The 15,294-nt window shown below is 40.9% G+C and overlaps 1 protein-coding gene across 1 annotated transcript in view; it reads left to right on the top strand.

Annotated features, from left to right (window-relative positions):
• SLCO5A1 (solute carrier organic anion transporter family member 5A1) overlaps positions 1–15,294 on the top strand; it is a 75,348-nt gene that overhangs the window by 36,414 nt on the left and 23,640 nt on the right. Inside the window, exons 6-7 of the mRNA XM_040586675.1 lie at positions 5,619–5,839; positions 12,759–12,923. Of these exons, the coding sequence (XP_040442609.1) occupies positions 5,619–5,839; positions 12,759–12,923 (386 nt within the window). The remainder of the gene's footprint in view (positions 1–5,618; positions 5,840–12,758; positions 12,924–15,294) is intronic.

The raw sequence follows: 15,294 nt of genomic DNA, 5'->3' as shown, positions 1-15,294 counted from the left end.
TAACAATTTGAAATGTAAGAGTAGTCTAGCACTTACTTCAGCTGACATGTTTTTTAAAAGTAGGGTACAGCTGAGATCAGTTAATGGGCAGTCATATCTGAGATTTCTCAGCCTTGTCTCCTTTGAAATGAATTAGTGTCTTTGATTCCCATCTTGCCTTTATTATAGCTGTAAGGTTTTTAATGCAATTTATCTCAGTGACCCTGTAAAAAAATTCCATTATTAAAGGAGGGAATGATTACAGACAAAATAGTGAGTACAACAACTGTGATACATGGTAATAAAAATGGCAGTAAAAATTACTTTTTACCTAAGCTGTTAGTTTCTAAGAATCATATTGCATATATGCCGGACAGGTAATTTGATTATCTCTTGTAAAACCTGATAAACAAAGTAAATGTTTTTTTTCTGAGGGTTATTTCTGACCTGATTCTTCCTGGAGTTTCACAGAACTTGGGTTTGCGCTCCTGGGTTTTGCACACCTGGGTTTTTTGTAGGTACATTAGAGGCCAGCTGTCTGTGCCAGCCCATCAAATGCTTAAAACTGCTTTTTATTCAAACGTGGTAACTGTAGGGATATCTGTTAGAAATCATCCATCATGTTGTTGTCTCTAAGAACTGTTAACGTGCTATATAGCAATCTCATTAGTAGTGGAGTAGCCCTTGGCGGTCTGTCAGGTGCTTTGAATCAAATTTTCTTTTGCTGACATTTTACTGAGTGTTTGCCTAGTTCTGAATATGTTTAATGCTTGGATCTTCCTGTATAGTCTTTCATCGGCATTCCACACAAGAAGTTTAAAGGAATTCCTCCAGCACTGTCTGGTCCTTCCTTAGCTTTAATTGCTTTTATTTGAGGTTCTAGGGCTTGTGCAGCAGATGCCTTTGAGGTATTCTCCTGCATATTTTCTTTGACTTTAAAAGACAGAGAATCAAGGGCTTTTTAATTAATACAGATCCTGTTCTGACCTCTCTTTTCCCATTGTAGGTGTCCTTATTATTTTTGATACTCTCTTTTGTCTGTTTTCCAATTCTTTGATATTTTTCCAGGAAGATGTGAAGTGTAGACAGTGCAGATAATTGCATCCAGTGCTGCATTTGTGACATCTCCAGCACTCGGTATGCTACCATGATGGTCCCTTTGGATTTGGATTTCATCTAGTGCTACATCACAAGCCTTGTCTCCTTTGCTGTTTTTCTGCTGAGTGGGTGGTTTCAGATTTCTGTGTATTATTGCCACAGATCATTTCTTTGATCAGTGCCTGTGCAGCTTCTGACTTTGAGACCCTGAAAGGGATGTTACTACATTTTTATAGTTTACTGATTTATTCCTTGTCTGATAGTGCTGACTAATCCTCCTAAAAGTATGCTTTCTAATCCATTTATGTTATCAGCTAAAATGAATGGAGGACTTTGTGTTTACATAATATCAAAACTAGTCAAAACTTTCAGCCACTTAGATTTGCCTCACAAAAGCTTCCCATACAATCTTTCTAACAAAAATGGTGTTACATGTGGCTGTTTGTTTGGTGTTTGCCCTTGAATAACCACTTACCACACAAACCATCACACATCCATATGGATTTGCCTTCATTTAAAAACACAGTTTGCAAAGTCTTTGAATTACAAATATGAGGCCAAATGGTTTTGTTTCTGGTGCAAGTAATCCTGTCTACTCAATGCTTTTAAATGTTTCAAGTTTGAGCGAATATATAATATGTAGCTTCCTGTTATAGCTTCCTTTTTTAAGTGTAAAGGTTGTACAAAAAATGTAAAAATTGTTCTTGTATTGGATTTTGTCATGGTTTAACCCCAGGTGGTGGCTAAGCACTATGCAGCTGCTTGCTCACCCCTGAGACAGAATCAGAAGAGGAAAAGTGAGAAAACCTGTGGGTTGAGATAAAGACAGTTTAATCAAGCAAAAGCCAGATATGCAAGCAAAGCAAAAGAAGGATTTCATTCACCACCTCCAACCGGCAGGCCAGTATTCAACCATCTCCTTGAAAGCTGGGCTCCATCACAGGCTATGGCTACTTGGGAAGACAAATGCCATAACACGAAGCATCCCCCTTTTCCTCCTTCTTCCCCCAGCTCCATATGCTGAGCATGACACCACATGGTATGGGATACACCTTCGGTCAGTTGGGGACAGCTGTCCTGGCTGTGTCCCCTCCCAGCTTCTTGTGCCCCCCCAGCCTGCTCGCTGGTGGTGGGGGGTGAGGGGCAGAAAAGGCCTCGACTGTGTAACCGCTGCTCAGCGACAGCTGAAACATCCCCGCGTGATCAACAGTTTCCAGCACAAATCCAACACATAGCCCCGTAACAGCTACTGTGAAGAAAATTAACCCTATTCCAGCCAAAATCAGCACAGGTTTGCATGGCAAGGTTTTGGTAGTGGGGAGGCTACAGGGGTGGCTTCTCTCAGAAGCTGCTGGAAGCTTCCCCCATGTCTGATGGAGCCAGTGCCAGCCGGCTCCAAAAGAGACCCACCGCTGGCCCATCAGCAGTGGTGGTAGTGCCTCTGGGATAACACATTTAAGTGGGGAAAGCTGCTGTGCAACAGCCACTGCAGCCAGAGAGGAGAGGGAGAACATGTGAGAGAAGCGACTCTGCAGGCACCCAGGTCAGTGCAGAAGGAGGCAGGAGGGGCTCCAGGGCCAGAGCAGGGGTTCCCCTGCAGCCCATGGTGAAGCCCATGGTGAGGCAGGCTGTCCTGCAGCACATGGAGGTCCATGGTGGGGCAGATCTCCACTTGCAGTCCGTGGAGGACCCCACACCAGAGCAGGTGGATGCCCAGTGGAGGCTGTGACCCTGTGGGAAGCCCGCGCTGGAGCAGGGTCCTGGCAGGGCCTGTGGCCCCGTGGAGAGAGGAGCCCAGGCTGGAGCAGGTCTGCTGGCCGGGCTTGTAACAGGACCCATGCTGGAGCAGTCTGTGCCTGAAGGACTACAACCCTGTGGAAGGGACCCGCGCTGGAGCAGTGTGTGAAGAACTGCAGCCCATGGGAAGGACTCATGTTGCATAAGTTTGTGGAGGACTGTCTCCCGTGGGAGGGACCCCACACTGGAGCAGGGGGGAGTGTGAGGAGCCTCCCCCTGAAGAAGAAGGAGCAGCAGAGACAGCATGTGAGGGACTGACTGTAACCCCCATTCCCCGTCCCCCCGCGCTGCTGGTGGGGAGGAGGGGGAGAAATCGGGAGGGAAGTTGCGCCTGGGAAGAAGGGAGGGGTGGGGGGAAGGTGTGTTTAACATTTGGTTTTATTTTTCATTTTCTGATTTGATTGCTAACAAATTAAACTAATTTCCCCAAGTTCAGTCTGTTTTGCCCATGACAGTAATAGCTGAGGGATCTCCCTGTCCTTCTCTTGACCCAGGAGCCTTTCGTTGTATTTTCTGTCCCCTGTCCAGCTGAGGAGGGGAGCGACAGAGCGGCTTTGGGGGGCACCTGGCATCCAGCCAGGGCCAACCCACCACAGTTCTGTAAATCATAATTTGAAAACAAAGAGCTTCAGTCTTTTGTTGCCATGGTTTGATTTTGCAGTAGTGTGATTGACTTCACTGAAACTTCCAAACACTGGTGTAGATTGGTGGTTGACCTTGGGTGGCTGCTGGGTGCCCACCAAGCTGCTCTCTCACTCCCCCTCCTCAGCAGGATGGGGAGAAAATATGATGAAAAGCTTGTTGGTCAAGATGAGGACAGGGAGAACACTCACTAATTACCATCATGGGTAAAACAGACTTGACTTAGGGCAATGAATTTAATTTATTGCCAAATAACAACAGAGTAGGGCAGTAAGTATTAAAACCAAAACTACAAACACTTTCTGCCCAGCCCTCCCTTCTTCCAAGGCTCAATTTCACTCCCAACTCTTCTACCTTCTCCTTCTGAGTGGTGTAGGATGACGGGGAACGGGGGTTGCAGACAGTCCATAACACTCTGCTTTTTCTTCCTCCTCACACTTTTCCTCTGCTTCAGCATGGGGTCCGTCCCATGTGAGACAGTCTTTCATTAACTGCTCCAGCATGGGTCCTTTCCACAGGGTGCAGTCCTTCAGGAACAGTCTGCGTGGGTCCCCCATGGGTCACAGGTCCTGCAGAAGACCTGCTGCTGTGTGGGCTCTTCTCCACAGGCTGCAGTTCCTGCAAGGACCCTGCTGCAGCATGGGTTCTCCCTGGGCTGCAGGTGGAGATCTGCTCCACTGTGGTCCTCCATGGGCTGCAGGGCAGCAACCTGCATTACCACGGCCTTACCCTGGCCCTGCAGGAGACTTTCTGCCCTGGTTCCTGGAGCAGCTCCTCCCTTTCCCTCTTCTGTCACTTTGGTGTCTGCAGGGCTGTTTTTCTCATGTTTTCTCACTCGCTTCACACAGCTGCTGTGCAGCGTTTTTTACCCTTTCTTAAATAAGTTACCACAGAGGTGTCACCAGCATTGCTGATGGGCTCAGCATTGGGCGGTGGTGGATCTGTTTTGGAGCTTGCTGGAGCTGGCTCTGTCTGACATGGGGGCAGCTCATGGTGTCTTCTCACAGAAGCACCCATGCAGCCCCCACCCCGCTACCAAAACCTTGCCACGTAAACCCAGTACAAGTAGATTAGCATATAGTGAGAATCCCATTTTCGGTACCTGGGAAGAACTCTGCAGGTGAATTCTGAGGTTGTCCTTTGTGGAAGCATCTATGTGAGTTTATCCATATTTCCCCATAGTCTTTCGTTGCAAGATGAACTTAAAAGGAGAACTTTATCTAGATACTCTATTATCAGCCTTCTGACTGCAGAGGTTAACTCTAGAGTACTTTTTAGTAAGGCCCCTTTGCCCATTTGTGTCGCTGTGGTAAAGTTCATTAAGCTTCTTGGCCTCAGGGAGGATAACTGTACGCCCGCAGCCTGATGGGCACTTTTCTGGCACCCCATACATCGCTCCTTCTCCGCATATATCCCAAGTCATTCTGTGTGGGCCAGGGGTCATTGCAGGGTTGTTTGTATCCCATTCTTATAAGACAGAGGGAGAGAAGAGGGAATTCTTTGTGAAGGGCTATTTCAGGTTGTGGTCACGGAACGGAGCTGCAGAATTTTAGGCATAAACCCTGGTGTGAACTGCAACACATCAGTTGTTTACCAGCTGTTTGGCAGCTCTTCATTGGGAATGGAGAGAATTGGACAGTCAGGACAGTGAGAGGTAGGTGCTGGAAAGCAGAACAGACTTAGCACTGATGTATACATCTGGACATTTTATTTTCTTATGCCATGGATAACTTTTTTCATGTTTTCCAGAGGAATACTGTATTATCTGAGAAAGACAAAGTAAAAGTACTTCTCAGCACTCAGTACTGAATAATTACCAAAAGTGAAAATTTGCAGGAACTCAGAGCTGATGCTATTTCATAATATGTGGTGGGTTCTGGATAAATACCTTTATCAGTAGGCATGCCAACAGAAACATTTTCTAATTAAGGATTTTAGTGCAGCAAAGGCTTTCCCCCACTCCAGTCCTTTACTCTTAATGTCAGTGTTCCGTATTTTGCAAATATCTCTTTCCAGCCGGTACAGCCTTTAATAATCACTTTGGGTTTTTTATTTCATGTAATGCATTTGCTTCCATTTCTGTTCTTGTCTTCTGGTATTAGGTGGAGTGGATTTCTCCTTTGTGCCATTGCAATGCTCCTTGTGATATTTCCCATGTTTACCTTTCCGAAAAAGCTTCCTCCTCGACATAAAAAAAAGAAAAAGAAGATGAACTCTGATGATGTTTCAAGTGATGATGAAGTGATGAAAGAGAAAACAAATAGCAAAATACAAGCAGACAGTGCAGTTCCTGCCTCTATGGGATTTGGAAAGAATGTTAAAGGTGAAGTTTGTTTTTAATTTTTAAATGCTTTAAATTTTGTATACAGGGCGATCTAGGATTGTATGAGTGTAATTAAAGGCAGAGTTTTGACATCCTGTATTTTATATTATGTTTTGCTATGGAGATTTTAGTAGATGGTTGTCTTCTAAATTACAAAATTCAGTGATGAGTGTAAGACATCCATTTACTTAAATTATTGAGGTGTTTAATGTGCACCTGTAAAAAACAGGTAGCCTATTTCCTGTAGTTATAGGACCTCTATTACCAGACATATTTGTGCACCTTACAGTTTGTAACTGTCACACTTGCTTTAAGCTGTCCTTCGTAGAATAAAGTGCTTTTCTAAAATGTAAATTAAACAAGTAAAAAGAATACTAGGATGTGAGTTCAATTACATTAATATATTTGGGTAAGGTAATTGAGAAAGGTTATTTGTTTCATACACCTTCCTGGCTGTTTATGCTGCAAGCTATTTACTTTCAGAAGGTTAGGATGAATAAAACCTATGCTAATTTTGAAACAAGAGGTCAAAAGATTGACATGTAATAGAGATTTTTATTTTATTCAAGAAGTAAACTATTAATGTGAAATCTAACAGTAAGTAGTAATCATTGGTAAAATTCCATGGGAAGGAGGGCGGTGTTGTTAAAGAAGCATATACATTGAAATTGACAACATAGGCTTAACAGTATTGTAATATTGAATGGCAATGGATGAGAATGAATGTGCCTTAATGCTGTTGTGTCGTTCATGGATTCCATGATACGAATGCTGGCTGTGCCGTTTTGTGGTATCCTGATGAATGCAATGAGCCTAGAAGAAACCATGAAATGTCATTGGTAACATCAGATGTGATATATTTGTTGACATGAACATTAGAATTACTTTTTTATTGGCTGTCAGTCCAGAATATAATGACTGGCAGATTTTTTAGTGACACATTTATGATCGCTCTTTATATTCAGTAGACAAGGCTTAATCAAAACCAGTGCACTGGTTTTAAACTAAAACCGATGTAATTTTAAGTCATGTTTGCCCATATACATATTGATTTGCTCTACTTTTTACTTACACCTCTAGTCTCAGCATACCTAAAGTTACTGTTAATTTCTATGGAAGTAAGAAAAACCAGGAGACTGGAATTTGCTTGTGGTGGTTTTATTAGCTTACAAAACAGCATCTTAATCAAGACACAGAGCAAGCAAGGTAGACCTGCAGTATCAGATCTTTCAGAACTGTGCTCTCTCTTTATTTGCAAAGTAGCTAAAAAAGTGGTGAAGAAGCAAGAAAAGCATGTTGTCTGCTTCCTTCTTTGGCAACTCTATTCCCTGTATTTGTGAGTCCTCATACATAATGTTTTCTCCTAAATCTATACAGCTAGCTGTGGGTTTTTTTGGCTTTCAAACCTACTGGCCTCTGATTAGCAGAAGTGGTTTGGGACAACTTCTGTCAAATTTTTTTCACTAACTTACGAAGTGGGAAAGGGGAGTTCAGCCTTTGCGGGGCTCCTTTCTTACCACTGAAGGCAATGTCACAGCAGAGGGACTGCTTCATTCTGTAGGTGTGCCTGGAAAAGCTACAGGTATTCAGACAGACTCTCTGTCTGGATGAGTTTGCTAATGCTGGTTCTCTGTTTCTGTACATAATTTCACCTTCCAGGTCATGTTGTGTCACTATAGGCACAGCAGATACACAGAAAACAAGTATTCTGTTAGGAGAGTGTTTCTTAGTACTTTTTTTCCCACAGAAATGAAAACTTCTGTATATCTCATTTTAGCATGTGTTTCTTTGATATGTATCTGCCTAAATGGGTACCAAACATTCTACAAAATCCTATATTAATATATTATCAGAGCTACCGAAGTAGAGCTTTTCATATACAAAGCTTTTCATTTTCCATTTTCTTCAGAGTAGAAATTTTACCATGTGGAACAGGGAAAAGCAGCATTATATTCCACATATCAGAAAGATACCAAGTGAGTCAAGATAACACAGAGCAAAGTATTTTGCTATAAGCTGATAATAGCTTCCCCATTAGGTGTCATTTACCCTAGCAAAGAGGGCCTGCAGCTGGAATGCACTATCATTTAATTATTTTTCAAGTTAAGTGGGCTTTATGGAATGAGATCATGCCTCAAGCTTCTCAGTTGAGATAATTTTGCTTATAATGGGAAAGAAAAAAGAATTGCCTGTGTCTAAGTCATTTAGTGTTGCTTGTTCTGAGAGGCAATGTACATTTTATACTTCCCACTGAATTTCAGGGCTTCATCATTTTATGGCATGATGGCCAGAAACTCCACTTAGGCAGTAGGCGGGAGACTGATGATTTAGTAGGTCATGTCTTCTGTTCTGTACTAATAAATATCAGTGATGTTGTAGTCTGCCATGATAGAGGTCCCTGCCATTAAGTCTGTAAAATCCCTGCAGCTTTGCAAGGAAAGTCTCAGGAAAGAAACTGTTTTGATCTTTTGATACAATGTCATCTTACCTGGGAAGCCTAGCAAAATTATTCTTGTCCTGCTGTAACTTGTCCTAATTTCATGGAAGTTACTTCTCTAGGTAAATGAAAAGGAATCAAAAAGGCATGACAGGGTGGGGGTCCGTTTTCCTGCAACGGCTGCCAGTATTGGCTGAAGAAATAAACCAAAACTGCCTCCATCTGCAAGTGGCCTCCAACTTCTTATTCTGGCCCACGGTAAAGCTGAGATCAGATAAAAATGCAGATACATCTTTGCTTTTTCTCATGTTTTGAGATGCAAGGGCTTGGAATTCAGTCTTTTCTTACTTACTTTGCAAGCAAAAAATGTAAGAGGGAGAATGCTTCTGAGGCAGGTATCAAAAGTATTAAAAAACCCCATTAAATAGGTCACAAGAGGAAGAAAATTGGATGTAGTTTATTGGGAGAAAAAGAGGTAGTGTAGATAACATGAGCTAGGGGAGATTTATAATGAAGAAGCCATGGTTCAATCCCATACACACAGGTAAGTCATTAACCTGAGCAGACAAAACCACTGTTTTCATTTATTACATGGATACCCTTAGGGTTTTGTTCAATGGAAATTGTATCTGCAATCCCTTTTATTTACCACTACAATGAAACTTAAATGCAATTGAATAAAGGAGCAGTGTAAAGAAAGAAAATGCATATATTACCTAAAATGTACAGATCTGAATGATGTTAATTAATTACAAGTATTTTGTGGTCTTTTTTTAAAAAAAAAAGTTTTGAGTTCAGTCCCTATGTACAGCCCTTTGCTAAATGTGGAATATTCCTGTCTGCCTTTTCATGTCTACCAGCTGTCGTATGCCCTTCCCAGTCAGCCCCTGCTGGGGACGGAGACAGGATAATAACACTTGCTAGGGCATCAGCAAAGGTAAAAGAAACTCCCGAGGGGCTCGTGGCTGTAGGGTAAGCCAGCTGCAGTGCTTCCCCAAGGATGCGGACTGGCGTTTCTGCAATACCCAAAGTTTAGTTGGCAGGGATTGGAAGAGGAAGAGGAGAAGACAGTGGGCTGTGTGGGTGGGAATCTGGTGAGCGCTGTAAATGTCAGAGAGTTCAGCAGACCATGGGCTGGAGATCCTGCTGTGCCACTGACCTTGAGTGAGTCGCTCCCCCCTCGCCCTTTCTTAGGCCATCTTGAGGAGCTCAAAATAGAAAAGGTTGGCATGACCCCATGCAGCAATGAGCAGTGCTAGCTGGAGCCTCGAGGAGCAGCTCTAAACCACATTAACAAAAGTAATAATCAGATCAAAGTCGTTCTGAACCCTCCCTGCTCCTGATGGGGTATTAGGGGCTGTTCAGCAATCTGGCCGCCACCCAGGTACTTAAGGCATGTCCTGAAAATGCTTGAGGAACAGGGTTGAATGAGGTTATTTAAATGGTATGTGAGTAGATAAGGCAATGAAATACATTGCAAATGTTATTCTAGAATTTAGTGATTAGGTCCATGCAGGATATATTTGAAGTAGCTGTATGTGACTGAAAATGCTCATTTCCGTTCTGATAAACAAACCAGAAATTGTGTCTTGGATCTTGGCTCTGCTTTGTACTGTGTGAGAGCGGTAGCTGCCCCTGAGACCTGGGTGTGGAGACAGCTGCAGACTAGGATAGTGCTGTCTAGGCTCACAGCACCGGCAGAAAGCAGATCCTTTAGCTAGTATCTCCATCACCCTTACAAGGGGCTTCACTGGTGGACTACAAGAGCACAGTGCTGTAGACTGGAATGGTTTATTCCCCTGGTTATATTATTTTCATCGCCTTGGATGAGACGCACATAAACAGGGAAAAAAGAAAATATATTGTGATGAAAAAGGAGGTGAAGTAAGAATTGAGTTTTTATTGCGATTCTCTTTACAGTGCTTTAAGAGTATTTTTTACAGCAGTATTTATTGATACTTGCATTGCTTGCAGATTTTTCCCATGCTTTTCCCTTACCATGAATCAAGCAGTGGTCCAGCACACAAGTGAAAGAAAATTAATACTGACTGGAGCAAAAATACTGTCAAACACCATGAAGGGAAGAAAATTGCCAGTAGAGTAGCAAACCAATCCAGCAAGGCAACTCTTAGTTACCTATTAGGTTATTAAAAACAAACAAACCAACAAACCAACCAACCAACAAACAAACAAACAAAAAACCAAAAAAAGAAAGATGAGGATGTTTAAGATTTGTACTACTACACGGAAGTGTAAACATGTTTGCAGCCATACTTAAAGATCATTTCAGTTTTAGGAATGTAATTGATAGAGGTTTTTGTGTTCAAATGACAAAATGAGGGAAACTGCAATTTCTTATAGGTTTGTTTCTGATGCATGCTTGCCAAAACAAGAGATGTCTTTTGAAGACCTTATAAAAATCAGAACCTGACAGGTTTAATAATGGCCTTGAAATCAAAGCCTAGTCCTGTGGTTAGTCACACAAAAATAATATGACATTGAAATGTTTTAAATGCATGATTGATTATGTAACACAAAGGATCCTTAAAGTTTTTTAGCATTCTTGCTTTTTGCTAGAATTAGTGTGGTTAAAAGATATGAGATACTTATAGTGCCTACTTATTATAGGTTTTTAAATTCAGAAGTGTAATACAGATTCTGTCACACAGGATTTGACTACAATCGTAGGAGGAAATCAGGGAAAACCTGTTTCTGAATATGTATTTTTATATTTTGTAATTTTCTTACTATATAGGAACTTTCCTTGTATGCCAAACCATTATTTTTTTAACATTGAGATAAACTTAGAATTATTTGAGCTGTATTTTAAACATGCAGCATATTTGCCGATAAATACCGATACTATTTTATCTTTGTACTTGCTACTGTAATGTAGTTTTTGAAGGTGTACAGTTGCATTACAGTTTTCATATATTCATGTTGATATATTGTCTCATACTCGTGTTGTCTTGTTTCTTTCTGTTCTATTGCAAACAGTGCAGTATTTTAAAAAAAATCTTTAGGTGGTAAAAAACATTAAGATTTCAATATATGAGTGCTTCTTGATGTTATTTATTAATTACTTATTTCAACCAATTTTTTTATTTAACATTTGTTTCTTCATAGAGGCAGCAAGAGAGCATTTGATTACATTAAAATTATAAACTCTGTACTCATAATGAATTCAGTATAAATTCTAATGACTGGCATAAGCTAAGACTAGATCAAGTCAGACAACTTAGGTGCTAATTTGCAATTTGACAAGTTTTGACATGACAAGAGTCTAAATTTTGTTTGCTTTTATACAGATAACCTACTGGAGTCAATGGAGAAAATGAGGCAGATTTTTGACTTGACAACTTTTAACATCAATAAAAATCTCATTTAGGAGCTCCTACTCAACATATTCTATTTCTAATGGGTGCTCTTGTAATTGAATTCAATAGGCTTTGATTCAAGCAGCATTCAAGTTCTGTGTGAAGTGAAAAGCAACTGAAAAAACCCAAACCACAGTAGTTTAGATAAAATATTTGAATAGAAAATCTGATCTTGGTAGAAGCCCCAAGGAAAAAAAAAGTATTTAAAACTATGCTGTCTAATCTGAAAAAATTAAGTCTTGAATAGAGTTATCATCATCCTGAGGTGGTAATTTGACGTCATTACAGAACTGAATAAAAGTATTGAAGTTTTTCTTTTAAGTACAGTGCTGAATTTCATGGAGTTTTGATATTTGATTTGAGGATAATTGCAACATGTATGAATACTTTTTCAATTTAAGTTAATGACGTTATCTGATTTTTAATTGATTGTTTTATCCCTTCTGAGAGTATTAAATGAGTTGTATGTAAGGTATGTTGAAGTTCATTGGTATAATTGACATAATTTTTTCAGAATTCTTTGTCTGCATCTATGGTAAATACTTTTAAATCGTGTAGAGAAATGTTTAATGAAAAATCTTTAGGCTCCCTTTTCAAATCACAGTATTATTATCCCAGCTTTCCAAGCGTGGTCCTTGAAGCAGTGAGTTATAGTGGGAGTATGTGATCTGTTTTCCTCCCATGGAGTGCAAAGTTCAGTACTGTCAGTTCAGCAGTGTAGTATGTGTTATCTCATAGAAAAATTCAAAAGAAGACATCAGAGTAATTCCAAAATTGCTACATTTTATTGCTGTTTTTCTTTCCTTCATAGTGTTGCTATGTAGACTCTCTTTCTTCAGATGGTTTTGTTAAAACAGACCTCAGTTACGTTTGAGAAGAGTGGGACTGCAGCCCTGGGATGATGCAGTGAGATAGGGCAGAAGCAGACACTGAAGACTGCAGTCCCCAGTATGCACTCTCCCTTCTGCTTAGCAAATGTAGCCAGCTGCTAGCAAGCCGTTATTGCCAGTCCATCTCAAAGAAAATCAATTTGTTTTGTTTCGGTTTGCTTTTGTTTCTCGCTCATTATTTATAACATCCGTTTGTCATTTTTGTCATTTTGTAGAGCTTCCAAGAGCAGCTGTCAGGATCTTAAGCAACATGACATTCCTTTTTGTGAGTTTGTCATACACAGCTGAGAGTGCCATTGTCACAGCTTTTATTACCTTCATTCCCAAGTTCATCGAGTCTCAGTTTGGCATCCCAGCTTCCAATGCCAGCATCTACACTGGTAAGGCATTGCCACATAGTATATAACCTTGCAAGAGTTGCTGTTCTTTGGCTAATGAAATGAATCGATGTAGGAATGAACCAAACCCATGCTTGTTTGAGCAGCTGACTGGATCCATCTTTGTGCATTTGGTTAGATTTTCAGGCCATTTTTTTGTGTTTGCTATGTGTTTAGTGAAATGTAAACCCGTTATTATTGTTAAAGGGCTGGTTTTTTTTTTTTTTGCGTAAGCCCGGACAGACATTTTCTAATAAGTTAATGGTCTTCAAGGGGGGAAAAAAGCAACAAAAACAAGCTATAAAATTCATAGGCATTATTGCAATTTGTGTGCCTTAAAAGATCTTTTAAAGCTGTTCTTATTTGCTGTGAATTTTACTTCCTCTTTGGTCTTTGAAAGATTCTAAACTTTTTTTTTGCGCCCTCAGTGGCAAGTTATTTATCTGTCCCATCCTCCAGGATGGTGGTTTTCTCCTTATTTATTAACACTGAGTGCACAACAGTCTAGTCAGGAGAGCTCCCCAAATCCTTTCCCACCTGTCATTTCAGGTCTGAGCTGTGTCTGCAGGTGTGGCTCTTCGCTTGCTGCCACAGCAATGCCAACTCCTAACAGAGCTACAGACCACAGAATTTTAAGCTTTGTACTGCTCTGGGGGACAAAGAGATGGGAAACTCCCTAGGGAAAAGGGACAAAATGTTGTGCAGAACTGGGCTCATGTTATGCAGATCATCTCCCTTCTTTCCTTGCTGTGTCAAAGACACTTGTCTTTATAAGCATCTTTTGGCCTCCTCCATAGTGCTTCCCGTGTCGAATAGCTGCCAACTGCTAGGCAGGTTAGTTCTTTGCCCTCCCATACTTCCAGATATTGTGCCTGGAAGGAGTGATGGAGTGGAGAGTGAGTTGTGGGAACAAGGGTGAAGTATGGGGTGAAGCTGCCCAGGGGCATCAGTCAAGGAAAAGACAAAAAGTAGCAGAAGAAAGAGAAGGCACAGAGACCTCATGTGGGAATTATTTGTCACCTGCAGTGGCTGGAAGAAATGCAAGGAGTCTTTCTAGAGTTCAGACGGGAGACATCAGAGAAGCACCATGTGGTGACTTCTATTGGAGAGCTTGCTGGGATGAGATTTTCTTCAGGGCATGAAATCTCTGTGTTCTCTGTATAAGGAGGAAATATTGATTGATGGGACCGTGATTCTATCTGAAGCGTAGGGTAGTTACACACGCGTAGGAGTTTCACTGTAACGAGTCTTGATGGGATTGCTACTCTCTAACTTGCTTCGTTCTCAGGACAAACCAGAAACATTCTTGCCAGACAAAATGTCCAACAGCCAGTACATTAAAAGAGGAAAAAATTACGTGACTCTGTCCAGGGTGCGAAGCTACTGTCAGCTGTTGTTCTCCCTGTTATAAATTACTTGATGAAGACTATTATAATGAACCAGAAGAAGATGAAATAGCTCAGGCTGGATGTGCAACACGGACAAGTGAGCACTGCTTCCGCAACCCCAACTCCTAAATTTAGCATTAAAGTCAGACGTTGTTATGAATTTTATGCATTCTTTTTGTAGGAAAAATGGGAAAGAGAAACTTAGGAGATTCTGTGTTTAATTGCTACTGGCTAACCTAGTGAAAGACATGTTCTGTTTACAAACTTCTGGTTAGCAAGAGAAGGACTTACGTGTTGTTTATATTACTGCATCTATACTTCATAAGTGCATTGTCAGCTGAGTACATGTGCTTGCTGAATCTCTTAATGTAACTGATGTGAAGTTTTTATTGGTCATTTTCTGTCTCAATTCATAAGCAGCAATTCTTTAATTAAGTGTCAATTTATTTCTGTTTTTAAACAAACCTGGCATTAATCATCAGCAAAAATGCCATGTGCCAAACTTCATGTCTTGAACTTGTACAGCTTGTGCTGCAGTCTTGTCTTGCTTGAAGTTTTGTTTTCCATGTGTAGAGCAGGTGGCATTTAGCCTCCTGGCTTTCTTAAGTCAAAAAAGAAGAAAAAGAACTTTGACTTTAGGCTACAGGTAGATCTTAGACAAATCCAGATTAAAATTTCAGGTGCTTTGCTGGCAGATTTGCTTGTGACAAAGAGAGTTACAATTCAAATAATCTGTAATTGGAAGAACTGCACACTATGTATTATAAAGCACTATTCTGGTAACTTAGGCTAAAAGGCTTACAAATGCATTGGATCTACCTTTAGTTTTAGAAGAGATATCCCAGACAGAATTGGTTAGAAAATCTCCACGGTATTCCTCTTGGAAGTGTAGCCTATTTAGCAGATACTACAGTTTTATGTTCCCAGGCTATTAGTAGCTGTTAAGATCATCTTTTGCCACTGTGGAAGGCCTCAAGTGCCACAGC

Source organism: Falco naumanni, chromosome 3 (assembly GCF_017639655.2).
Source record: "Falco naumanni isolate bFalNau1 chromosome 3, bFalNau1.pat, whole genome shotgun sequence".
Taxonomy (NCBI): Eukaryota; Metazoa; Chordata; class Aves; order Falconiformes; family Falconidae; genus Falco; species Falco naumanni.
The sequence above is the reverse complement of the archived record's forward strand: the minus strand, read 5'-3'. Positions and strand labels throughout refer to the sequence as shown.